This window comes from Chrysemys picta, chromosome 7 (genome assembly GCF_011386835.1).
Source record: "Chrysemys picta bellii isolate R12L10 chromosome 7, ASM1138683v2, whole genome shotgun sequence".
Taxonomy (NCBI): domain Eukaryota; kingdom Metazoa; phylum Chordata; order Testudines; family Emydidae; genus Chrysemys; species Chrysemys picta.
This window is the reverse complement of record NC_088797.1, coordinates 124,724,500-124,749,451: the sequence shown is the minus strand read 5'-3', so window position 1 is coordinate 124,749,451 and position 24,952 is coordinate 124,724,500. Positions and strand designations below refer to the sequence as shown.

The 24,952-nt window shown below is 44.5% G+C and overlaps 1 protein-coding gene across 1 annotated transcript in view; it reads left to right on the top strand.

Moving 5' to 3' along the window:
• Positions 1-24,409, top strand: part of CNNM2 (cyclin and CBS domain divalent metal cation transport mediator 2) — a 169,351-nt gene extending 144,942 nt beyond the window's left edge. The window contains exons 4-8 of the mRNA XM_005303486.4: positions 146-315; positions 3,644-3,737; positions 8,105-8,170; positions 13,037-13,221; positions 15,671-24,409. Of these exons, the coding sequence (XP_005303543.3) occupies positions 146-315; positions 3,644-3,737; positions 8,105-8,170; positions 13,037-13,221; positions 15,671-15,880 (725 nt within the window). The 3' untranslated portion in view covers positions 15,881-24,409. The remainder of the gene's footprint in view (positions 1-145; positions 316-3,643; positions 3,738-8,104; positions 8,171-13,036; positions 13,222-15,670) is intronic.
• The last annotated feature ends 543 nt before the right edge of the window (positions 24,410-24,952 follow it).

Below are 24,952 nucleotides of genomic sequence, written 5' to 3'. Positions count from 1 at the left end.
GTGTAGATGTACCCTAAGAGGCTCAAAAGACAGGAAAACTCCAATTCTATACCATATGCTTCTGTTTCCATGTTTCTTAACAACTAATGCCAATTCATTCTCATGCATGTGAGGTATAATGCCAAGTTGTGTCTTGTGTTTATAGAAGTAGAAGCATTTGGCCCATCCCAGATGTCAGAGAAGATCCTCCTAAGGCTGCTAAAACATCCTAATGTCATCCAGGAGCTGAAATACGATGAGAAGAACAAGAAAGCCCCAGAATACTACCTCTACCAGAGAAACAAGCCTGTCGACTACTTCATTCTCATTTTACAGGTTAGGCACATGACTAGATATACGTGAATCATGATATCTGTCTCCTTACTCCTTCCCTTCCAGATCTAAACTTTATTTAAAGTTATATTAGCCTTCTTCTTAAGGTATGGAGCCAGGACACCAGGGCTCTCTTCCTGACTCCCTTGCTAGGTTGCTAACTTTGAGCAACTTGTTCAACTGCTCACAGCCTCAATTTTAACCTCTGTACAGTGTGGATAATAGGCCCCTACTTCTCAAAAAGGATCATCTGTTGAAAATTGCAACAAAAGTGCAGCCAGTATTATTTGGGCAGGCAACAAAGAATTTTATGTCCAGTTGAAACAGTCGGGAAAACATTGGTAGGCAAAATGTAATGACTGGAATTGACATTTGGCCAGGACACTCTAGCTAATGCATTGTTTTTTCTTGCAAAAAGTGCCATGGGATGTGTGATAGCTGATCAAAAACTCATTTTTTATGTTTGAAAGTCTGCACCTCTAGTATCATGGCACAATTGTTTAGTATTAATTTAGGGAAGAGCGCCACCTACTGAATTGCCAACATCGCTTTCTCCAGCACTGTGGGTTTTCCTGGAGGTTCTCCATCCAAGAAGCAGTAACCCTGGCTTGATCCTGCTTAACTTGTGTGATCAAATGAGATTACAGGCCAAGGATGAGGAAATGCTCTTTTGTCTTTGAGATTAGGAAGTATATTTTCTCATTAATTTCTTCAGCGTTCATCTCCTGAGCTTTACTCCTCAGGAAATAAGCAGCAGGAGCATAGGAATACTTGTCTACACTGAGATTGAAACTCAAATCTCAGAGTAGACTGGGTTCAGTTGTGTTTACAAAATAGCTTTCAAAACAATATTATAGTAATATAACTTATGCTGTAAACCAGGGTTGTAGACTCTTACGTGGCATTAAACATAAAGATGTCTTTATTTTTCCATGATCTTAGTAATAAAGAACGAAAGGAGAAACAAAAATGTGGTGCTGTGTATCCAGTTGAGCTTTGTTAATATGGATTGCTTTCCATGAGGAATTGGCAGCTCTGTAAACTCCCACACTTCTGCAGTGGATCCCTGCAGCTTGAAATACACTGGAGGCAAGATAATAGATCAAGTGCTGTAGGATGCAGTATTGCATGAGCATAATAAAGAGCACACATTAAGACAAACAAACCATCTTGTAATAAGCAAGCATATGATTAGTAAAACTAACATGCTATTTTTAGAAGAAACTTTTCTACATGCCTATGTCACATCTGAAAGTGAGTGTATAAAAAGACACATGCTGTAAAAGTGGTACTAAGGTTTGGTTCTACCAGAACAAGTATCAGCAGATAGTAAGTACTTCCCTTTGGTTTGCAGTATGGTCAGTCTCTGATCTGGATGTCCCAAGGTATATTAATACTCTTCACATAGCAAATGTACAGTTCTGTAAATTAATTTAATTTAATCTCAAATAGTCAATTACTGATTTCTGAAATGTAATTTATTTCCACTGGATAGGCTCATCTCTTCCGCACCAATACATTATGTGGCAATTTGTAACCCCCCCCCCCCCCCCCCCCCCAAATTCATGTTGTGTCATTAAACAACCTTGGGGGAAATGCCAACACAGACCTGTCAAGTGTGGCAGGACACTTCTAGTATCATGCCTGTGGAATTTTGCTGCCTGATTCTCAGCTAGCAAACTGCTCGGCATGCTGCACTCTTGTTGTGTGGCCCAGATTTGGCAAGGGTGACATTTTTGGTGTGTGTAACTAATGAAATAACTAGGTCGCAGAATTGAGGGCCCATTTTTACAGCTAACTGCCAGCTCAAAACTGTTCAACCATTAACTTCAAAGGGACTGCCAAGTGAGGATTCGACCTGCATACATCTAATTTCAGGGTTGGAGTCTATGCCTGTGTGATGAATAATCGCCAGTAATTACTCAATTGAGTCTACGAGGCTGAACACTGTATTTTTAACAAATTACGAACAGTATGTTTTTGAAATAATTATAAAGCTCAAACGTACTTCTGACCCGTTTATGCTGTCGGATTCCCTTTTGCACTACTCATCTTGGACAATTAGACTAGATAATTTGATTGCACTTTACTGCACTAGCACACTGCTGCATCGTTTGATTGAAAATACCGATGGGCAAGGCTGATTATTTTTAAATGGTTTTTAATTGAACTGAAAAAAAAACCCACTTGGAAACATGTCTTAGGTTTAGTGTAAGCGTGTTTTTACAAAACCTAAATTTTAGCCTCAGTTTGACCTGGCTATCCATTCAATGGCATATTTATCCATTATATGTGGGAGGACCCAGTCTGTTCCTTCTCTCCAGCCCAGCAGAGACTGAGAATACTGCAAATAATTAATTAAATTCTGTTTACCCTTCCTTCCTCCCACAAAATATAGTTTCAGCTTGATATGGAATCAGATTTCTTCTTCCCTTGTCCCAAAATCCACTAGTGATGCACTGCACTGGGAATGGAGTTGAAAATAGGGTCCCACTAGGTAGTTACTGAAGCTTCTAATTTTATACTTTGAACATTAAAAATACATTTCTAGAAGAGATACTTCTGTTCTTTTTCTGTATTAGGCTCATGGGTATAGAGGGTTATGTGCTGCATTTCTGTGGTGGTGTACTTGTGCATAGTTTGTAAAGTGTTTTGGGATCCTTTGATAAGATCCTGTATAAATGTCAGTATCAAATAGTAAGGGATGTGGAATTTGTAAAACCGTTGGAAACCAACTAACCCAAAAGAACCTTGAGAAAGGGGACTCAGGACTCCTTCAGGAATTATGGATTTCTTTTCTGTGGGGGAAAGCATACAACCTTAACTTCACCCTCCCAAAATATGTTGCGCTTACTCCCATTCCCAGTTGAGATTTCCTGTGTTTGTATTTGGAAAGGCCTTGTGTGAATTTGGGCAGTTACCTGAAATGAGTAGATCTGTCTTGATGGACAAACCATATGTAGTATGGGCTTTCTCAGACTTGGAGACCACTCCTTCCCTTCAGTTCGAAGTAAATGGCTTAGTGGTGCACAAACATTCTTTGGCAGTGGAAAAAAGTAGTACCATTGAGAAGCTACTGTATTTCTTTGCAGTGGTGAGTTAAGTTAGCTGGAGCAGATATGAGGCTGGAAAGTTTTGGGACTGATTTGAGATGTAAGTTCTACCCTTGTCTGTGCATTTTTACGGACTTCAGCGGAAGGCAGGAATTAACCCTAAATTGCCGCTTTGGGCAAGGCTGCGGCTTTCAGGGTACAAGTCTGTTCTAAGGTCTCTGGATCTTTGGGATACTTGAGGCCCCTTTTAATTATGGCTTTCTCCTTTTCCTCAACAGGGGAAAGTGGAAGTGGAGGCTGGGAAAGAGGGAATGAAGTTTGAAGCTGGTGCTTTTTCCTATTATGGGGTGATGGCCCTCACAGCATCGCCAGGTATGTTCTCTTACCTTCCGCTTTTGAAATTCTTTCATGCCCAAGCATGCCTCTCACTGTTAATGTGGATGGAGTGAGCTGTGTAGGAGAGACCCCTGTGGTGTTTGATGCAGCTGGCATCCACAATACATGGTAGCATCCTGCCAATGTAACTAGCTGCCTGGTGTTTCACACCTGGGTGTGGTTGATACTGGTTGTGGTATTAACTCACGAAATCTGACCAGTTGTCACAAGTTTGCCAGATTGCAGGCTGTGAGCAGACAAGAAGTCTGCTAGTTAATTATCTGTTTTTCTGTTTGACTACAGGGACCGTTGGGTTTGGGTTTTTTTGTTTGTTTGTTTTTAATAGCAGCATAATAGGGACTGAAGGAACAGGATAAGTAATACTAAGGACTAGAAAGACATATGGTGCTGTCAAATGAAAATGACTCTTATCAGGAAACAATAATGATACATCTTAATAATCCTAGGGCTTGTCTACATGGCAAGTTACTGTGCAGCAAGCCCAGGTGCAAATCTACAGCACGCCAGCTTGCCGCGCAGTAACATCCCGTGAGGCCGCTGCTACAGAGTACTGAAAGCCCCCAAGTATAGCAGTGTCCACATGGGGCGATACTGCGTGGCAAGCTGGTGCACTGTAGATTGGCATCCTCCTTTGCGAAGCAATAACTCCTCTTGTAGACAAGTCTGAAGTTTCTGAAACAAGCCTGAGAATTATCAGTTCTACTGGAATGAGGAAGAGAGATTTTCCCATTATGCAAAGATGCTGAAAATCAGTCCATACAACCAACTTGCACAGAAATGTATCTTCTTTAAAATATATGTAAGAAAAATATAGGTAACTGCAATGAGAAAAGCTAGTTGGGACCCAGGTGAATCCTCATTATAAAAACCATAATCTTGTGAGCCAGGTACCCTGTCAAGCCACCTCCATCACATAAGCATGTATTAGACATTCACTGTGGGCTAACCCTGATTACAAGAAGTAAAGATAACACTTCAGTTGTCTCTATAAGTGTGCTGCTGTCTTACAGCCGTACCACCTTGTGATTCTGTCACATCTCCAAAGTTAAACCAGGCTGGGCTGGCTCAGTGTCTAATGGGAGACCTCCAGAAATCTCAAGTGCTGCAGAAAGTGATGTTAGTGATTCAGTGGGTGGTACCTGTCCATCTTAGACAGTATTGACCCACTGCCCCCGCCCGGGGACGTATTTTATTGCTGGAAATGCTGCCTTTCAGCTAGAGACCAAAAACCAAGATTCTGATCAGCTGAAGTAATTAAAAATCGCACAACACTTTTCACAAATATTGGTGGGTTAGTCTAGCAGTTACATTCTGCCAACCTAAAATTTCTTGAATGGCTTCAAAAGGAGAAGTTTTTCTTCACTGACCCAGAAATTTGTTTCTGGTGTTACAGGAGCAGAATGCTTTCCATGTTCCACCCAAGAAGTAGCTGCAATTCAAAAGTGGGTTAATGATCTCAGTATATATTGTTAAATGGCTTTGAGAGCCTTTAGGATGAAAAGTACTATATATAAATAAGTATCAGGGGTAGCCGTGTTAGTCTGGATCTGTAAAAAGCAACGAAGAGTCCTGTGGCACCTTAAAGACTAACAGATGTATTGGAGCATAAGCTTTCGTGGGTGAATACCCACATGTGTCTGACGAAGTGGGTATTCACCCATGAAAGCTTATGCTCCAATACAACTGTTAGTCTTTAAGGTGCCACAGGACTCTTTGTTGCTTTTTATATATAAATAAGCTGCTATCATTTCCTTGTAAGAGTGGATGGTTAGAGTAAATTCCAGAGACAAAAGCAATTCTCTGGGACATTTGTGATGTAAGCAGTAATCTATGTTGCCATTTAGCTGACATTTTTCTGAATATATGTTAGCAATTTCACATTCAAAGTAGGGAGCAATTGTTCCTTGATTACGTGTGCTGAAGTTAAATAGATCTTACTGCCACCCTGTAGGTTTTTGAACAGCAGATTTGCTAAAGCACAGATCCTTGGAAGAGTTTTGTCTGTTCTCTAGAAACAGTCCAGTGTGTGTATGTGTGTTTTACACCCTTCCTGTTCCCTTAGTTTTGAGGCTCAGCTCTTACAATACAGATGGGTCTGGGGGATGCCAGAGCATCAACTCTCATCTGACATACACCAACACCAGGGCTGGTGCAAGGAAGTTTCGTGCCCTAGGCGAAACTTCCACCTTGTGCCACCCCCGCACCCAGCTAACCCCGCCCGCTGTCCCCTCCCCCCGCCGCGGCAGCTAACCCAGCTCGGCCCCCCTGCAGCAGCTACCCCCCCACACACACACACAGCTAACCCCATCCGGGGTGCCCCCCCTCCACGGCAGCTAACCCCGTCCGCCGCCCGGGGAGCCCCCCCTCTTCAGCAGCTAACCCTGCCCGGGGATCACGCCCCAGCTCACCTCCGCTCCGCCTCCTCCGCTGAGCATGCCGATGCTGCTCTAATTCTCCTCCCCTCCCAGACTTGTAGTGATGATTGGAGGAGAATTAGAGCAGGGGCTGTGTGCTCAGCGGAGGAGGCAGAGTAGAGGTGATCTGGGGTGGGGAGTGGTTCCCCTGTGCGCCCCTCCCCCCGTTACTGCGGGCTGCCCACCCTAGCTCACCTCCACTCCACCTCCTCACCTGAGCGGGCTTTTAGGCACCCTCAACCACTAGGTGCCCTAGGCGGCCGCCTAGTTCGCCTAATGGTTGTACCGGCCCTGACCAATACTACACTGGAAAATCTTTCACAGCTACTCCTTTTGTCACTATTATTTAGTGTGAACTTCCTAGTGTTCTTTTTTTGCTGGCATGCTCTGGGTTCTTCCTTCCTTCAGTCCAGCTTTTGCACTCAAACGTCACCTGTCTTTTTAGGGATCCCACCACTCCACCATAGATTGTGTCATTGCACCTTTCCCAGGGTGGGCCCTCCTACTCTGAAATGCATGTTGGTCTTCCTCCCACCAAACTCCAAATGCATACATCTGGGGTTTGTTTTAAATTGACCGCTAGTGGCTCTGTATTTATTACTTGTCCTACAGTCCCTTTTCCAGTAGCAAAGCCGTTAGTTTGTGGGTGCATTTTTCCGTATGTTAAGAGAGTACATTTTATTATGAGATTTTATGTCTTACGGCACCCAGAGTCCTGCTTTGGCGGGATGAACTCTTATAAATAAAATGACTGTGATTGCTCCATGTAGGTCTGGAAGTTGTTCCCCTCAGCACTCTGGGTAATAGCCAGAGAGAGGCACTGCAGTGCAAGAGGAGGTCTCTGTAAGACTCCCAATCCCTAACAGCCCTCATGCCTCTCTTTCCCCCTCTGGAAAGTGAAGACAATACAAGAGTGCTGAGGTTTAAATGTCTGTAAATTCCAGTTTGAACTGTAGATGAGAAGTGCTACATAAGTGCAAATTATCACTATTAAAGTCACTATAAAATCATGACTGGCGTGGAAAAAGTAAATAAAGAAGTGTTATTTACTCCTTATAACACGAGCTAGGGGTCACCAAATGAAATTAATAGGCAGCAGGTTTAAAACAAATGAAAGGAAATATTTCTTCACACAATGCACAGTCAACCTGTGGAACTCTTTGCTAGAGGATGTTGTGAAGTCCAAGACTATAATGGGGTTCAAAAAAGAACTAGATGCGTTCTTGGAGGATAGGTCCATCAATGGCTATTAGCCAGGATGGGCAGGGATGCAAAACCATGCTCTGAAGTGTTCCTAGCCTCTGTTTGCCAGAAGCTGGGATTGGGTGACAGAGGATGGATTATTTGATGATTCCCTGTTCTGTTCATTCCCTCTGAAGGATCTGGCATTGGCCACTGTCGGAAGACAGGATACTGGGCTAGGTGGATTATTGGTCTGTTCTTATGTTCTTCACCCTAAAATGGCTAGACTTGGAAAATTGCAGGCTCTTTTTTGATGGTCTGATAAAAAGAATTTGAAAAATGGTGAAATCAATCCTGTTTTTGTTTCTGTATTTAGTTACCCCGGTTGGATCTTCCCCCAAGATGACTTGCTGGGTTTTCATTTTTATTCTTCATCTCTTGGGATAAAGTGGTTGCTGATTTTGCCTTGTGTACTGTTTTTAAATGAATGGGTCTTGAAATGTAAATTGAGAACTCTGTATTGAATGGCATTTAGGATTACCAAGTGGAATGTATGTAGTTTTGCTGATTTATTTTTAATTATTTCTACAAATTGCCTAATCAGTTTTTTTTCCCCCTTTACTTTTCTGCAATTGATTTGTGCTTCTGGTTTCTTCGAAGAGTGTGAATTAACTCTTTCCCCTGGCAAGTGTGGAGAGCTGTCCCCTTCCCAGTCATGATCTCACTCTTTTTCTCTCCCTCTTCTAGTTCCCTTGTCCCTGTCTCGTACCTTTGTTGTCAGCAGAACAGAATTATTAGCAGCAGGTTCTCCAGGTAAATCTGCATGCTTCTTTTTCATCATTCTTGTGTCTGCGCTGATCCAATAAAAAGCCAGTTGCAGTCTGTATTTGTCTGACCCCTTTACTTGTTAGAGAGAAGTTCAGCCAAGAGATATGCCTAACAGGTAAGTATCCTAAACTTTCATTTATGACTAATTAGTAGCAAACTTGCAGACGCATCAAAATGAAAAAAGTAATAACTTTTTAAAGAGAATGTATTTGGTAATGAAAAGGTCCTTGCTTCTCTTACTCCTATACTGATGCAGTATCAGGGTGATTTTTTTTGTTAAAGATAATATTCTGGTCCCTAGCCTGGGTTCATATAAAAATGTACAAAATGTCTCAATTCTGCAGAAGATGGAGTTAAAATGGAGGAAAGCATACTGCTGAACTGCCAAAAATATAAAATGTAACTGAGGAAGAGGTACCTTATCTCCAAACAAAATTTAAATTATATTGTTCATACACAGAATATCCTGTTTCACATGCTCAAAAACTCTGTTGTCTTCAAAATTGATTTATTTCACAGATTTCCACGGAGACTTATAAATAAAGCCAAATTTGATAGTTCTGCAAGGTGGTATTTGAGTTATTCATACATGTAATGTGTGAATGAGAGATATGAGAAAAATGTGGGGATTGGGTTTTTTGTTTGTTTTAAGACCATGCATTACTCAGATGACTGAACTTGAACTAATTTTGCTTAAACTTCCTCAAAACATTTCACTTGAGGGTTGAGACCAAGTATGGAATGTGTCAGGCCAAAAAGAACTTGTTAGGGGCATTTGTGAACGATTGGAAACTGGGAGGAGAGGAATCCAGAATGGAAATTGGAAGCCAACCATACCTATAGTGAGCACCATGGGTGCCTTTTCTAGTTAGGAGATAAATGAAAATGTTACCCAGGGAAATGGCAGAGTGTACTGGCATGACTGTTCCTCAACAGAGGCTGAGCCGTGCTGAAATTTTGTTTTCCATGAAGTTACCTTGTTCGTGTTAATGCCACTGTCTCTGTGTACCTCTGACTGGAACATGAACAGGACAATATGTGTGTTCTTAAAAAAACAAAACCGTCCCCTTTCCCCCAAACTTTAATGTGCAAACCAAAAGGAGCTCTCATTGGCCATTTCCTGAGCTTTTGGTGTTTATGCGGCATCTACTCCTTGGGTTTTTCCTCTCTCTTTTTAACTTTCTGCTATATTTTACTCTCTGTCCTGAAATTAGTATTACGCACATTCCAAACAAACTACAGGTTATTGCCCTGCAGGGGATTTTTTTCATGCCCAGTTAAAGATTCCAGCAGCTAAAATCGAAGGGAAAAAAGTTTAATCTTTCTTTAATTAAACTGTTTGATGGCTTTATTTTTTTTTCTTGAAACTCTGCAGCTTTGATTATCTTTTTTGCTCAATTATTCTTCTGTGCCCAGATCATCTTTTTTTTTATTTTTCCATTTTACAAATGAAATGTACCCCTCACACTTGCAAACTATTTCCAATATAAATGCCAGACATTTTTTCCTAGATTTTTCCAACTGAAAGAAATAAAATAATAATGGAAAATAATAATGGGGGTGTGTGACGAACTGGGACTGTTCTTACTGTGGTCTGTGAATGCTGACAGGGGAGTGTGGCTAGGATAGTCTGCATTGCGGGATGGGAGTCTGCCCGAAGGCGAATACCTGAGCGTGTAACATGAGAACCCAGGAAGGGGTTGGAGGCCAGGTGACACCTTGGCCCGGGAAACTGAACAAAGGCTGTGGGAGGGGTCGCTGAAGGCAGAGTCTTGGAAGCTGGGTGGTGAGATAGCTGGGGGGCAGAGATTGCTCTGACCTCCCAAGGGGGGCTGGGATGCCTGGGACCCCCAGATGGACCTAACTGAGGGGGGCCCTGTTGTCTGTGCCTGCAAGACCTGTCTTGGACTGTATTCCTGTCATCCAAATAAACCTTCTGCTTTACTGGCTGGCTGAGAGTCATGGTGAATTGCAGGAAGCCGGGGGTGCAGGGCCCTGAGTCCCCCAATACTCCGTGACAGGGGGGGAGAATATACCATTTGAAATGAAATCATATGGTAACCCTGGGTGCTATGGGAACTGACAATGCAGCTCACTGTCAGTTGTGTTGCTGAACATGTGGTACAAAGGTGACTGTACCGGGATTCTCGGCTGTGGTATTGGGACATTCTGAAAAAGGTTCCATTGCGTTAATCCCAAATGTGTAACTCGCTGTTTGACTTCTGCTTTGTGCCATTAGATCCTTTCTGTAGGAATTTGGGAAGACCCAAGCTTTCTAGATATGAGCTGACCTGCTTGGAGGGGGGTGCGGGGGCAGGGAATGCACTGTTCTTCAGAGAACATGGACCTGTCTGGTTTCTTTCTGTCTCATGCGCTTTCTATTTCCTCACTTCTTCATGCACACTTCCCCTACCCCCAAAAAACTCTGCAGATACACACCTGCATGCCCTCTCTTCGTCACTTTCCCCCATACTTTCTCTGTCCCTTGCTTTTTGTGCTCTCCTGCATGCTGGCTGTTCTTGTTCTGGCCTCTGCCTCCATCCACTCCATGTTTTTGGCACATGCACTCTTTCCATTCCCTTTCCCCCCCCCTTCAGTCACCATATTTTTCCAATAATATCCTTACCCTTGATGAATGAGGATTTCAGGAGTCCATGTCAGATTCACACTGATGCTGAAGCTACTTCAGACAAAAAACTTTTTTCAAAAAACTAGTGAGGTGCTATTCTTGCCACAAAATATGCATTTTGTGCGTCAGTATAGGAAAGCAAAGGCTGACTGATTTGGTCTGTTGACAGAATGATGGTATATGGTCAGACTACTTTCTGTGAAGAAAGATGCTTAGTAACGTTGGGTTGCTTCTGATAATAGCCATTGTAGTCTTATAGTCGTTTCCCAAGACAACAAGGGGGTATCCACATGGAGGGCTGACAGAAATCAGACTGCTGGCCTCTGAGTCGAAGCTTGGCATTGCTTCTAGAGGCCAAAATGATTGCCCCACTGATGGAAATTGCAGCACAGAATTGCCTGTTTCTCAAAACCTTAATTTTCCTCCTTGCTGCTTTGAAATGAAAGCTGTAAAGTAGCCACTGGATTTTAAAAGCAATTGGCAAATGGAGGGTCACTTCAATTCCATCGTAAGCCAAGAGGAGTTGAGATGCTAGGACTTTAGAAAGAGGTAAAAGAATGCAAGAAGTGAAGAAGCACATTTCATTCTCCTGCAAGGATGGCATGGTTTGCAGAGAGTGGGCTGTGCTGCCCATGACAAGGCAGATCTGTGTCCACCCGCTAAGGAGGGCATTAAGAATTTTATGACTAAGTGAAGGAGACTATGCCCAGAGCACTGTAAGATCAAGGCTCCTTTGTAGAAAGGCTCTAGCTGTCAAGATGCTGCTGGTTGCTAAGTCAATGCAAAAAGGCTTTCACCACAACGGCATAAACTAAGTGAGACCTCTCTCGGTGCACTGGCTACCCAATGAGCTCTTCAGAACAAGCCAGGTTTAGCTTTGATTTGGAATTGATGAACTTTGGGTCTGGTAGGGACCAAAACCCCACTGATCCTGCAGATAATCTATATCTTGATCAGCACACAGTCCCTTCCAACCCTGATAGTCTATGATTCTGTGATTTGCATCCAGATAGGGAAGAAGACCTGCTAAAAGTCTTGGGAAGTTGCCTTTTGAAATGCGTTTCTGTGGGCACATCTTCACAGCAAAAAACCCCTCTGCAGCAAGTTTCAGAGCCTGGGTCAGCTGATTCGGGCTTATGCTGCAAGGCTAAAAATTGCAATGTAGTTGTTTGGGTCTGGGCTCCGAGACACAACCCCCTCGTCAGGTTTCAGAGTGTGGGCTCCAGCCCGAACATCTACACTGCTATTTTTAGCCTTGCCGTGCGAGCCCAAGTCAGTTAACCTGGCCTCTGAGACTCACTGCTGCGGGTTGGTTTTTGTTGTTGTTGCTGTGTAGACATACCCTGTGGGGCCCCCGTCCATGTAGGGCATTGAGTTGGCGGAAACTTACGGAAGCGAACATCATCTTACAAGGAAAGCAGCATTTTAGTATTTTCATAGTTTAAAGCCAGAAGGGATCATCAGATCTACTGAAAACAACTGTCCAGTAGGTAAATTATGGTCAGGGCACCCTTCTGGGATGGTTACAATGCTTCAGTGGGCCAGTGAAGCTCAGCACTTTTTTTTAGTGAGAGAAGTAGCTGATCAGTCGTGATTTTGCCATACCCAGGGAGCAAGCATGCCAAGGCCTTTCCGGAATCCGGGTGTTTCTCTGTAGAGTAGAGTAATTCGCTGGTTCCACTGTGTCACCTGGCTGACAGAGGTTCTGTACTGCATCAGCCCAAGTTATCCCTTCAAACCCTGAGCCATGGTAGGTGTCAGGGAAAATATTTCAGAAACAAATGAAATAAAGAGAGCGCACTTTGGCCCATTCAGAACCACGTCACTTAGCATTCCCTCAACCTCTAAAGGTGGATGCACCCTACCTTGTGGAGCAACCAGATGTGATATACTAGAGGCCACCCCTGTGATGTAGGTGAAATGTACTAAATGGTGTAATGAAGTAAATCTTGGTAATGGCTCCAAGGTCCCTGGAGGAAAGGCACTGTGCACTGTGTGTGATCATAGTCATTAACAGCTTATCCTAGCTATAGTGATGTCACGAATTAGCTCGGGATTTAAAATGTCCTAACTCTCATGGTAATTTTGCTGTACTCAATGACTTAAGTACCTGTGCAGTCGTCCATGCTATATCATGGGTTAACAAATGTCTTTGAGAACCAGTTACTAACCGTTTCCTGCTTTATTTAAAAAGTTTTTCTCTCTTCTTTCCTATTCTTCAGCTGAAAACAAGTCACCCCCTCGTCCTTGTGGCTTGAACCATTCGGACTCTCTAAATAGAGGTGATCGCATTGAAGCGGTGACACCAACGTTGGGGAGCAGCAACAACCAGTTGAATGCATCTTTCCTTCAGGTGTACGTCCCAGACTACTCAGTGAAAGCACTCTCAGATATTCAGTTTGTCAAGGTAGGAAAAGAGACAGCCGGGTTCCCTCTCAGAAATGCTGCGCTACCTTGCAGAGCTGAGAGGCGGGGGAGGGAGATGGCAGATCTGTTATGTCCTTGAGTTACAAAGAGGAACTAGGATTATGAAAGCAGCAGTCATTTGAAACTGCCCGCTTTCCCCGGTTTCTGCTGCTGGTTGACTTTCCTCCACTGCTCGGTTTGGACAGTGAAATCGGACTGGTCACTTCATTTTCTGGTTACCAGCACTTCAGAGGAAGCTTTTAAAAAAAAAAAATCTTTTCCACTGGAGTTAGTCTTGAAAGCCTATCTCTTGCTGTGAAGTTTTGTAAAGCCTTTTGAACAGTCTGAATCAGCTCTCATTAGTTGAAGAATGAAGAATTTGGTGGTGCAATTGATTCATTTCATTTCTAACTAAAAACTGGCCCAGAATGTAACTTGGGATCCAACCTGCCTCCCGGCTTGTCCCCCTTCCTCAACTTTGGAGAAGTCTTGACTTCATCTCTGCATCCGGACTTCCCATGTCAGGCCCACCTCTCGTGCTAACCACCATTGGGCACGTGCATATTGCTCTGTTCTTCAGCTCGCTGTGTCCCATCATGATAAGCAGGCAAGGTGCTGAAACGTGTGTAGATCTTGTGGGGTGAGCAGACCAATGTGATGGAACCGGCAATTCAAACCTAGCTCAAGTCCCCCTTTAGATTAGGGAAGCTGGTATCCCACTATCCCAGAATGATCATGGTGCTTAGTTTAAACAAAGCCATTTTCAATTGTTACTTACATTGAGACTTTCTTTCTAAGCACACAGTTCAAACAGTGCACTTTAACTGGTTTTGCCCTTTGCCACAGTTAATCAGATACTCAAAACTCTTTAAATAAGGGAGAGAATTAAAAAAATATTTTTAATGCTGGAGATGTTGATTATGGTCCCAGATATACTGGGAATAAGATTTAAAAGTGATGTTGTTGTAACACAGAGACACATGCTCCAACCAGCTGATGCACTGAGTCTTACAGACTTACATTAATAAGGGTTTAATACTGGCCAGAGTGAATTTAGAGTTCCGTGTCAGTGTTACAGGCCCTTGTTATAGACTGCAATGGCCAATTATTCCTTTGTATTGAGAAGTATCAGGGGGTAGCCGTGTTAGTCTGTATCTACAAAAACAACAAGGAGTCTGGTGGCACCTTAAAGACTAACAGATTTATTTGGGCATAAGCTTTCGTGAGTAAAAACCTCACTTCTTCGGATGCATAGAGTGAAAGAGTACTTTCAGTGAGGTTTTTACTCACGAAAGCTTATGCCCAAATAAATCTGTTAGTCTTTAAGGTGCCACCAGACTCCTTGTTGTTTTTGTATTGAGAGGCAACCCAAGGTTATGTTGCATCCACATGCCTTGAAATTGCTTTGTGAGATACGATCCCAGTGAGCGAGAAGCAGAACTCCTTTCCCACCTCCTTTATTTCCCCAACCCCCATGTCAGTCAGTTGTTGCTGCTCAGAACTTGGGGTCATCCGTACACGTACATCATTTCAGACAGCAACCGCTGATATAACTGGGAAGGTGAATCCAATGCAGTGCAAGGGGATTGCTCGCTGTTTTCAGGAAGGCGTTCCCCATTTCCCCATGTATAGCATGGCACTACTATCGGGTATAGTGTGAGGTTAGTGGGTTTGCTTTCCTCCGGAGCATCAGGTACCAGGGCAAGGGTATTGGAATATTTGATCTATATGGTGACTCCAGTATAGCAAACCCTAAGTTCCAGTTAGCTTACCAAAGAGCTGGCTAATTTAAGATATTTTTCAAATGGCTAATTTGATGTTGGCTCAAAGGTCAGATTTTACTCTGGCAAATGCCCATTGGCATCAGAGCAAGGACTTCAGGATTTGGCCCACGCTGCATGTGAGACCATGAATTGCTGAACTGTATCAGAATTGTAACGCTTGTTTGACTCACTTCCTACAGAGGACTCTAAGAATCTGATCCCAAGCACATTGAAGTCACTGGAAAGACTCCCATTGACGTCAGTGGGCTTTGGATGAGGCCCTCAAAATTTGCATCACAACATCAGTGGCTTTTAGCTAGGAGTAACTAAAAATCTCTTGGGCCTCTTGAGAGTATATCCAGTGAGACAAATCCATGCATCACAACACTGAGACATGACAGAACCACGTGGCAACATTATCATCACAATGTTGTGGCACGATGAATCGTCACCACATCATGATGTTAAGTTAGGATTCTCTAATCCTGCTAGGCTTGCAGAACTCAGCCTTGTCTTGTAGAAAGTGGAATGATCCCATGAAAAACAGGGCTGAAAGGAGAATTTGGCAAGAGGAGAGAGTTTATGTTCATAGTGTGTCCTATAGGACACCAGCATTAGAAACCAAAGTATTATTGTGTCTTTTCTGTGTGTGTTTCCCACCCCACCCCCCTTGTGTGCATGAAATAGATCTCAAGACAGCAGTACCAAAATGCCCTGATGGCATCCCGGATGGACAAGACACCTCAGTCCTCGGACAGTGAAAACACTAAAATCGAACTGACTCTTACGGAGCTGCGTGATGGTTTGCCGGATGAGACGGCAAACCTGCTGAATGAACAGAACTGCGTGACACACAACAAGTCCAATCACAGTATGCACAGCGAAGGCTCCATCTAGGAGCTAACAATCTGCATCCTTTCCCACCCATCACTTCAGCAGGACCAGTCATCGCTCCTTCTTGACTGCAAACGCTCTTAGTATGTGCTTGCAATGCTGTGCTGCATCCAGTGTTCTGAGACCAAAGACTTAGCGCCCTTCCTGGGAGCAGAAGAGGAAGAAACGAGAACACAGCAAGACAAAAACCAAACAAACCTTGGGCATGCTGAGTGCCCCTTGGAGAATGATGGGATTCTTCCTCACAAAGTAGAATCGTGTTTATTTTTTCAGCTGTATCTTTGACCCTCATTGGTTTTCCCTCCTTCCTAGATGCACGGAGAAGTTTTTAAAACTGCTCTGATTATTTTTTCAAGAGAGATCATGTTTTTAAAAAGAATTTTGCAGAGTTTTAAATGGTTGCTGTCCCTCCCCTCCCCAAATAGGCTCTGTTGTGACTTTGTGAATCAACTCCAGTGTCATAGACCTGTTTCCATCCCTCCTTTTGGTCCTGTCTGTTGCCCTGTTGTTAAAACAGCAACTGGTACCCATATGTATTTGTGTCCTGAGAACAAAGAATGGATGAGACTTCAAGGAACTTGTGGCTTAGCAGTACGGAAGTTTGGGGGAATGGGCATTATTTTCTCCCCAGTTGAGCTTCAGGGAAGGGGTGGTTATTTTGGTTGCATGCGTTCGTAATACCTGAAATTTCAGACGGTTCCTTGTAAAACAAACAAAAAGATTGTTACATTTACAGTTTTGTAACCTCCACAGATGTTGTGTGTTTTGAATATGAAGGTGGGTTTTTAATCGACATAACTGCAGTCTCATCAAATTACAGGCTGGGATAAATTTCCCTAGTAGTGTACTGGGCAATTTTTTGTCCCCCTGGAATTTGCATTAATGTTACTGGGAATCACATGGTCAAGTTCCCTGCCTCCCCTGCTGTACTGAAAGCGTGAACCCCAAAATGTTGAATCTCAGATTCTAACATACTGAAGTAGTCTGTGTGCCCTTTGCTTTAACCAAAGCCTATTTGCAGGGCATGTTAAACAACTGGGATAGAATTCAGGACAAACCATCCCCCAGTATTGCTGTTCGTGTTAAGACAAAAGATGCTGCTACAACAATGTCCAAAGCAAATCCTCCAGGTGGCTCCTAAGCCTTTGCCATTGCAAGATGGATTTCATGGTGAAGTGAGGGCCTTCCTGATCTCCCCAAAGACTGACCAAGAACTTCCACCACAAGCTTGATCTGTATTTTGTGGAGGGAGTTTGAGGGAGCATATTGCACTTCAGGGATTGGAGAGGTTAGTCTCCAGGCAATTCCCCTATTTTTGAGGAGCTGCTGATGTCCTTCCCTTTTCTCTACTGTTCTTCTAGCTGTCCACTGTAGCATCCTCCATGAGTGCCATCAGTGCCACTCCACCTGCCCCTCCCAGGCACCCCGGAGCCTGGCCTCAGAGTGGAGGGGAAATGCGTTCATTGGGAGGTCACTATGTTGTATATTGTAAACCCCCCAAAATGCAGAGTCTGTCAGTGAACAAATGCTGCACGGTGGTTTCTCTGTGGACTTTCAGTCTGCGCTGCTCAAAGAACATCCCATGGCCTGATTGTTATGTACCATTTTCTTTCTTTCCGCTCAGATAAGCTTTACCTGCTTGAGTTTAAAAGCAAAGCCCAGTTGCGGACACCTCGGTGTCAGTGCTGCCTCCCCCTTCCTGTAGCCCAGGTGGGAAGCACCTTCTCTGTGGTTGTGAGACAAGTTTGACTCCATAGTACGTCTGTGCAAATGCGTTCTGAAAAGGTGCAATATTTCACTGCAGCAACTCCTTGCGGGAGGCCAGAGTATGTGGCTGCTGCATGGGGGTCTGTCCCATTTGCTTTAGGCCTTAGGAAGCATTTTGCTGTTTCCTCTGAGAAGGGGCCACAGACGGGTCCTCTGTGCCCCTCAAGGAGAGATGGCCTGGGGAAAGGCAGAAGACACTCTAGCCCTTTTGAGGGCAGTTAGTAAAGTCCCCCAAGGGGGAATGGTAGTTCCATGCATGGTATTTAACATGTGGAACCGTGAGACTGGGAAATTCGGCTCCGAAACTTAACTCCCTCATTTTTTAACCTTGTATTTTAAAAAATGCTGCTGCTTTTTGCTTTTAAACTGTGTGCCTGTTGTCTCCTTCAGCGTTTTCTGGCCCACCCGTTGGCTCTGGTACAGCGCTGCGAGAGAACCGCAGCCACCTGTGGACGTATGTGCCACACATGCCTCGAATGGTGCAACGTACAGGTTATTTACAGCACCAGATTGTCTAGCCCCAGCAGCCCCCCTTTAGCTGTCTCAAGGAGGGCTGCTAACGTTGCACCTTTTCTGCCAGAGCAGAGGGATGAAATGTTATGACGTTAACGCACATAGAAGAGGGATCTCTTCCCTTGCTCTGGTCCCTTTTATTTAAGCTGCCATTGTGCCCGAATGTTCCTGATTGTGAACCATTGTTGAAAGCGCTGCACAGCACGGTAAACCTGGGCTGCAGGATGCTTCGTGTCAAACCTGCCGAGTTAGGGCAGGATTCAAATGGAGGAAATTCTCTGCGGGGAGATTTCTAAGTTGATTGGATTTCTGGTTTTCATGCTGTGCTGTGGCTTTTTTGAAAATATTTGTTCCCCTGTAACACAAACCACAAAAGCCATGTCATCCCAAAGGCGAGTAACTCCTGTCTCTGTCCGTGGGTCGCTAGTCCAAACTCTCCAGGCTGTTTTTGCATATCTTTTCTCTTCACTCTTCCAAATTTGGTAAGAGAAGGTGAAGTAACTTTCATAAAGCTAGTTGGTCATGGGTGTGATTTCTATGGAAAACGGACATCCTCTGTAGGGGGATGGGAGCGCCCACAAACTCCTCCCTGGCTTCAGGGACACGGCATGCTGTCTTTCCATAGACTGGCTTCTGTGAAAAAAATCCAGTCTCTCTGCTGTAAGACTACGTGGGGCTGTTGAAATGGGAAGGGGGACACAGTAGAGATGGGCTTCCGAGGAAAATGGCTACCAGGCGGTGTGGCAGGTGCCATTGCAAGCAGAGGGAAGACACGCCCAACTCAGGAACCAGTCTTAGTTTTTGAACCCGTGTTTGCAGGAATAGTGTTCTTGCCGTTCCTGCTGCAGTGGAAATCCCCAGGCTTCCAAGAGCTCTTCCTGTGCTGTAAGCTTCCTACCAGAGCAGACATAGCGCTCTGTGAGTCTCCGCTTGGCTGTCCAAATTCAGGTTCTAGACGCTACGGTACAGTGCCATGCACACCCAAAGCAGAGCTGTCAATCAGTCACTGTCATGAAACAGGGCACCAGCTGAAAGCTTTGGGACCCATTGGACTTGACTTCAGTCCTTGACCCTTTGCAAGGCTTTGATTTGTAGAAAGGATACGCGGCATCTTTCAACATTGGCTCCTGTGGCCTGTCTTGTTTCCCTCTTCCACCTGCATCGAAGTGCAACCCGAAGTGCAGAATCCAGCCTATTAGCTGGTTGGCTCTGGGAGGCAGGAGGGCAGCCCACCACGGTTTCTTATGTCAATACACTTTTTGCACAGAAGTTCTTCGAAGTGAGGTTTTCAACACTAATATCTTAAATGCACAACTGTGAATTAATTTTTACACTCCTGTTGGTTGAATCCTGTTTGAATGAAATGAACCTGTATCTGTTGTCACCATGATTTTTAATTCTATGTATTGCCAAATCTTTGTAAAGAGTTGAAGGAATGTTCTTGCTTTAGAATGAGAATCTCTCTGTCCAAACAAGACTGACTCTGGTGGCACGGAGATCATATGAAGCACATGAGCTCTGAGTGTGGAGGTGGATTTAGCATATCACCTTTCCCTTCTGCAGACCCTACTCACAGGTGAGAGTTTGCAGGGCCCTCATCATACAACTTGCCACATGTCTGCATCCCAAAATCCCTGCCCAGTGGGAAGCCCTTCCCCCAGGATTGCTTAGGACTGGGTAATAGCAGAGAAGGAAGGCCAGGACTAAGGTACATCGGCAGAGGTGTGGGATAGCCCAGGATTGGCATAGCCGGTGCAGCCTGGGATTGATGTGCGTTGTCAAAGCTAAGTGGGGGACCCAGGATTGGCATAGCAGGAGGTGCTATAGATCAGGGGATGAGGTGAATCAGCAGAGCTGGATGGGGCAGGCTTGCATGGTACTTACCTGCCTTCGTCGTTGCTTTCATTCCCATACAATTCTCTCTCCGACTTCTCCCAGACCATTTTGTGTCACTCTTCCTATACTGAGCCCAGTATTGTTCCATCTGTCACAGTCAATGTCTAACCTGGCTCCAGATTTAGCAGTGTGGTGGTAATGCCACACGCACACACTTCCTCCAGACTCCTGTTCCTGTTCATATGCCCTTGGCGTTCACATCCTGGAGAAAGATGACTGGGGAGAAGGCATGTGGGGAGGGGAAAAAGGGAATGGCACCTGGGAGACCTCCTAATATCTCCCCGTTGCTGCTCCTTACCCCGCAATGGGCAGGCACTGAAACAGGCTGGGATTTGGCCTTGGAGGAGGTGGTGTAGGGAGCGGCTTCTGTGTTCTGTTTGAAAGCGGCTCAAAGGAAAATGGAGTGGCTGATTGGCCAGCGGCAATGCTCCGCCCCCTTTGGTTGCCGTGGTGCTTCATGTGATCTCTGCGGAGCTCAGCCAGAAGGGAGGTGGTTGTGAATGGCAGATGGCAGCATTGTCTCCTCGCTAGCATCCCAGGTAAGTATCCCATGTGGCAGAGGGGATGACCAAGTTCTCCAGGACCTGCTGGGAAAGGCATCTTCCTCGTGCTGATATAGACTAGACACAAATCATTCCCATATGATACACGTACCATATGTTATAGGATATCGAATACACAAATCATTGGTTTAAAACTAGTACCTGTGTACCAGTTGTTATGTTATCCAGTGTCTGGATTAGTATAGAACTAGCAAACTTGGGGAGGGGTGGGTGTTACCATTACAGTATCTTTGTTAACATTAGAACTTGGGACTTTATACCGAAGGTGTCTGACTGGCATGAATATGTTATATAGAAATGTGTATATTGTAGACTTGGGTGCCATAACTGGGGTTTGCTCAGTAGCACTGTGTGACACAGACCTTGGACTTGCTGCACCTCCTGCTGCTTTGGCTTTGTGTGTGTGGTTCTTTTTTTAGGCTGTCCATTGTGTGGCTTCAAAAGGATCCAAAGAAGTACTTGGCCCTTGGATTGAAAGAACAATAGGGGGTTGGCCTCTTCTGACAGGGAAATAATCATCTTGATGAGTGATGCCAAAGGCCAAGTGGTTTATCCTGGCAGAATGATTGCGGAAAGTAACCCTCAGTCTGGTTCTGACTAGGGGGCAAAGCGAGCACCTGTGTGGGAGATCTTAACTGCTTCACTGCTATGCTGTGCGTCGGCGCACCTCCCTTTGTGGTCTCTCTGGGGAGAGCTGCTTCTGAAGCGTTGCTCTCCCATCGGCACACTGACAGGATGCGGCAGTTCACATGTAGCAAGTGAGGCCTGGCGTTGAGGAGCCTAATAGTAATACATAGGCTTGCCTCATTTACCCCCTCCGCCAAATTATTATCAAGGTTTCTCTTCATTGCCCTGCTCTGCCCCTCTTCTCCAAAAGGCCACTCTTCCTGTTCTGTTTAATCTGTCCACCTTCTGCTTCCCTACAGTGCTAGCTGCCCACACCATGAGGGCCTGTTCAGCCCAAGGCGCATTCTGGCTATGGTATTTCCCTCTCCTAAATAACACAGGTTAGATTTTCAGTTTGGATTTCATGTGTTTATCGCTTTTCTACACTAACGTCTGGGAAACTGGGCTTGAGGTGGCTAGAGAATACCTTAGGGGAGAAGGGGAAAAACCTCGGCAATGCAGGAAATCCCACCTTCTTTCCTCCTGGGCTGGGGAAGGTGAATGTAGGAGGCATGGAACTAAAATGATGCAGCCAGCCTCTTGCCCAGTGAAGAAGCCTGGTTTGAAATGTTTACCTGTCATTAGCACTGACTTTTGGCTCAGGTGTAGGACACATTAGACATTGTCTGAACACCTAATTTCTGTGAGTCACATGGAGCCCTCTCTTCCGTCCTACCCACCCCCATTCACATGCTGCTTTAAAGTCTCACCTATGGATGGGATCAAACCCTTAAAAGCCTACAGTGTGTGTATATTAGTGGATTAAACTCCATTGCCTGGCTTTGTTCTTGTCAAATCTTCATCTGCAAGCCAAGATGACCGTTAATTAGTCATTTTTGCGTCCCTCAGGTGTGATTCCATTATAACGTTTCTTCACATTGAGATAGGATTCTTGGGATTTCTGATTCTCCTTCCCCACTCCAAACCTATTGTTCATGATTTCTCCTGAGACTTTTACGTTTGAACAGGGCTGGCGGCTGGAATCCTGCAGAGTAAAGTGCCTTCCCAGTTGCTGTGAAAATGCTATTTAAAAATCTAATTCAGTTTTAGCCAAGTGCTTGCTGTCGAGTCAACCCTTTTCCTCTTCTCTAAAGAATGGTTTGGAGGGTTATGAAGAAAACCTGTCTGTTGCAGAGTGGTGGTTGACATTTTATAGACACTAGTAATGGAAAGTCAAAACCATAACTTCAGCAACAGCAAAGAGTCTAAGTGAACAAAATCTGAGATTGCAAGCAGCTGTGATACTCGAGTTACTGGGATGTGCTGGTATCTCTAGAGGTCTCCCTCCTTTGTGAGGCAGTGTTTGGACATAGGGCAAGTGGACTCTGGTTGGCTAGCAGCATTTAGTTGATTGCTCCTCTTGGAGCAAAAATTTGGTTTCTTCTGTGCTGCAGATCTCAAGTGCCCCATTCTGTGCAGAAGTGTGTCAGCATGTGGGGGACGTTCTGAATTGGAGTGAGTGCGGAACCCAGGTAGATGGTGTCAGGCAGGTAACCTGGGTTTTACACCTGTCATTGAAAGTGTAGATACTTGCATTAATGCCTTCTGGGCCCATCCATAGGTCAGTACCTCAGCACTAAGAAGTTAATCGGGTTTGTGAGCATGTGTTCACAAAGGCAACAGACATGTGGTAGCTAGAGAATCTCCAACACAGTTCTTACTTGCTAGGGTCCATGTTCCATGGTTGGGCTGGGAAGGTTTTTGTTGCTGGAGTCTCACTTAGATAATTCGTTCTGGATAATAGTCTCTTGGTACGTGGACGCAGCATTCTGACACTGCTGCTGCTCTGACTGTGTCTAGTTCCCTGCCGTCCTCCCACTGCTTTGGTTGAGTTTAGGGGCAGGAGAAGAAACGCTGCACATCTAGCCACGTGCAGTTGCAGAAGGCTGTAATTGACTGAACTCTTCTGATCCTCTCCCCACAATAACTGTAGCTATCAAAGAGGGAGGGGACATCACTCAAAGATTTGCTGTCTTAGCTTTGCTGCACACTCACATGGCGTTTGGATACTGGGAACATCTCAGGACCTGCTCCTCCAACACTAAAGATTCGTCTACACAGCATTTTGGAGTCCCTCGGAGCAATCCTCCCTGCCTGGGGTGATGACTTCGGCTAGCAGGGCTTGTGCTAGCACTCTAAAAATAGCCATGGTGGAGTTCAGGGTCTGAGCTCTAGCCCAAGCTGTGACTTCAAGGTGCTGTCTACACAGCTACTTTTAGAGCGCCAGCAAGCCCAAGACTGTCATCCCAGGCTGGGAGGCTCGCTGCCATAGGCTCCAAAACACCGAGCAGGCATATCCATCAAGTCCGATCCTGCATTTCCTGGCCTCAGAACTCCTGCTGATCTTAAGGGGCACAAGGATTGTAGGCTTGGGCCCTAAGGGGTGAACTGCAAAGCTTTTGTTTGTTCTTAACGCTACTTGAGATCCCAGATCAATAACTAAATCAAGGTGCAGATGTCTCCATGGCAAATTAATTTAATTTGGAAGCCAAACGATTGGCGAATATGCTCTTCTGTCACTTAACAGCCCAAGACCGCTGGTTCAACATTCAGCTCTCTCTCTGCAACAGCGGTTACATCTCCTAATCCCTAAAACCAAGCCATTCCCCTGCATTTAAACCTTACCTTTGACTACATATTGAAATCTGTACTGTTTTTCTTTGACTTCTATTCATAAAACTTTTCCTTTTTCTCCACCAAAAAGCTTTTAAGTTCACCTTTAAAATGTATGTTCACAACTGTTTAAACTCTCACCATTGTCTTTAGATTATGCTGCTATTCCGAGGCCTTCTCACTATGTCTTATTTTCCATCATATGTGGTCTTTGCTAATTGTATCATATTGTACATTACTCCGGTTTTTATCCGAGATGTAGTATTCTGACTACAGTATTTCAAATTGTGTACATAAACCTGAACAAGCACAAATGAAATCCATGAACCAAGTGTATACGTTTCATAAACCAATTGTCATATGAATGAATGTTATAATTATTCCGATTGTGTTGTAGATTTCCAATCTCTCCTATTTATTTTGTACCTGATTTATTTGTATATTTTGTGATTTTGTTTAAAAGCATTTTGTTTATTTCTGCTCTTTTTAGATAAATGATGATTTTTCTGTTGAACATTCCAGTTTATGCATTTTCCCTTCTCCATGTTTCATCTTTATTTTATTTAAAGGACAGATTGATAATTTCCTCCTCATGAGAGGGGCTGAGCACCTGGAATCCAGTGATGGCAGCAGATCGGGATTCCTTGTTGATCACAGATCATGATAAATGCTTCCCCAGTTTGTTGCTGCCCTCTTACATTGCCAAGAGTGTCAGCGGGCCTGATCTCACTCCCATGGAAGTCAGTCTTGCCCCCGGCTCTTGTGGGACTGGATTGGGCCCAGAGCTATATATGTTAGAGACAGAAAAGACTCCCCCAGTGCATTCCTGTCTGTCAGAACACTGAGGCATTGATGGCACAAAACACAGGCTGACTAGCTCCTGGTGGAATGTTCCATCTGGACACTTCTAGCAGCAGTGTCCTTTCTCTTCCACTCATAAAATCCCTTCTTTACGGCCTTTTCTTCCCATATAACAGATTTGTTTGTCATTAAATATAAGTGATGTGTAATGTGCCCCTTACGCTGTGTATATTGTAGGTTTTGCATTAATGTCATC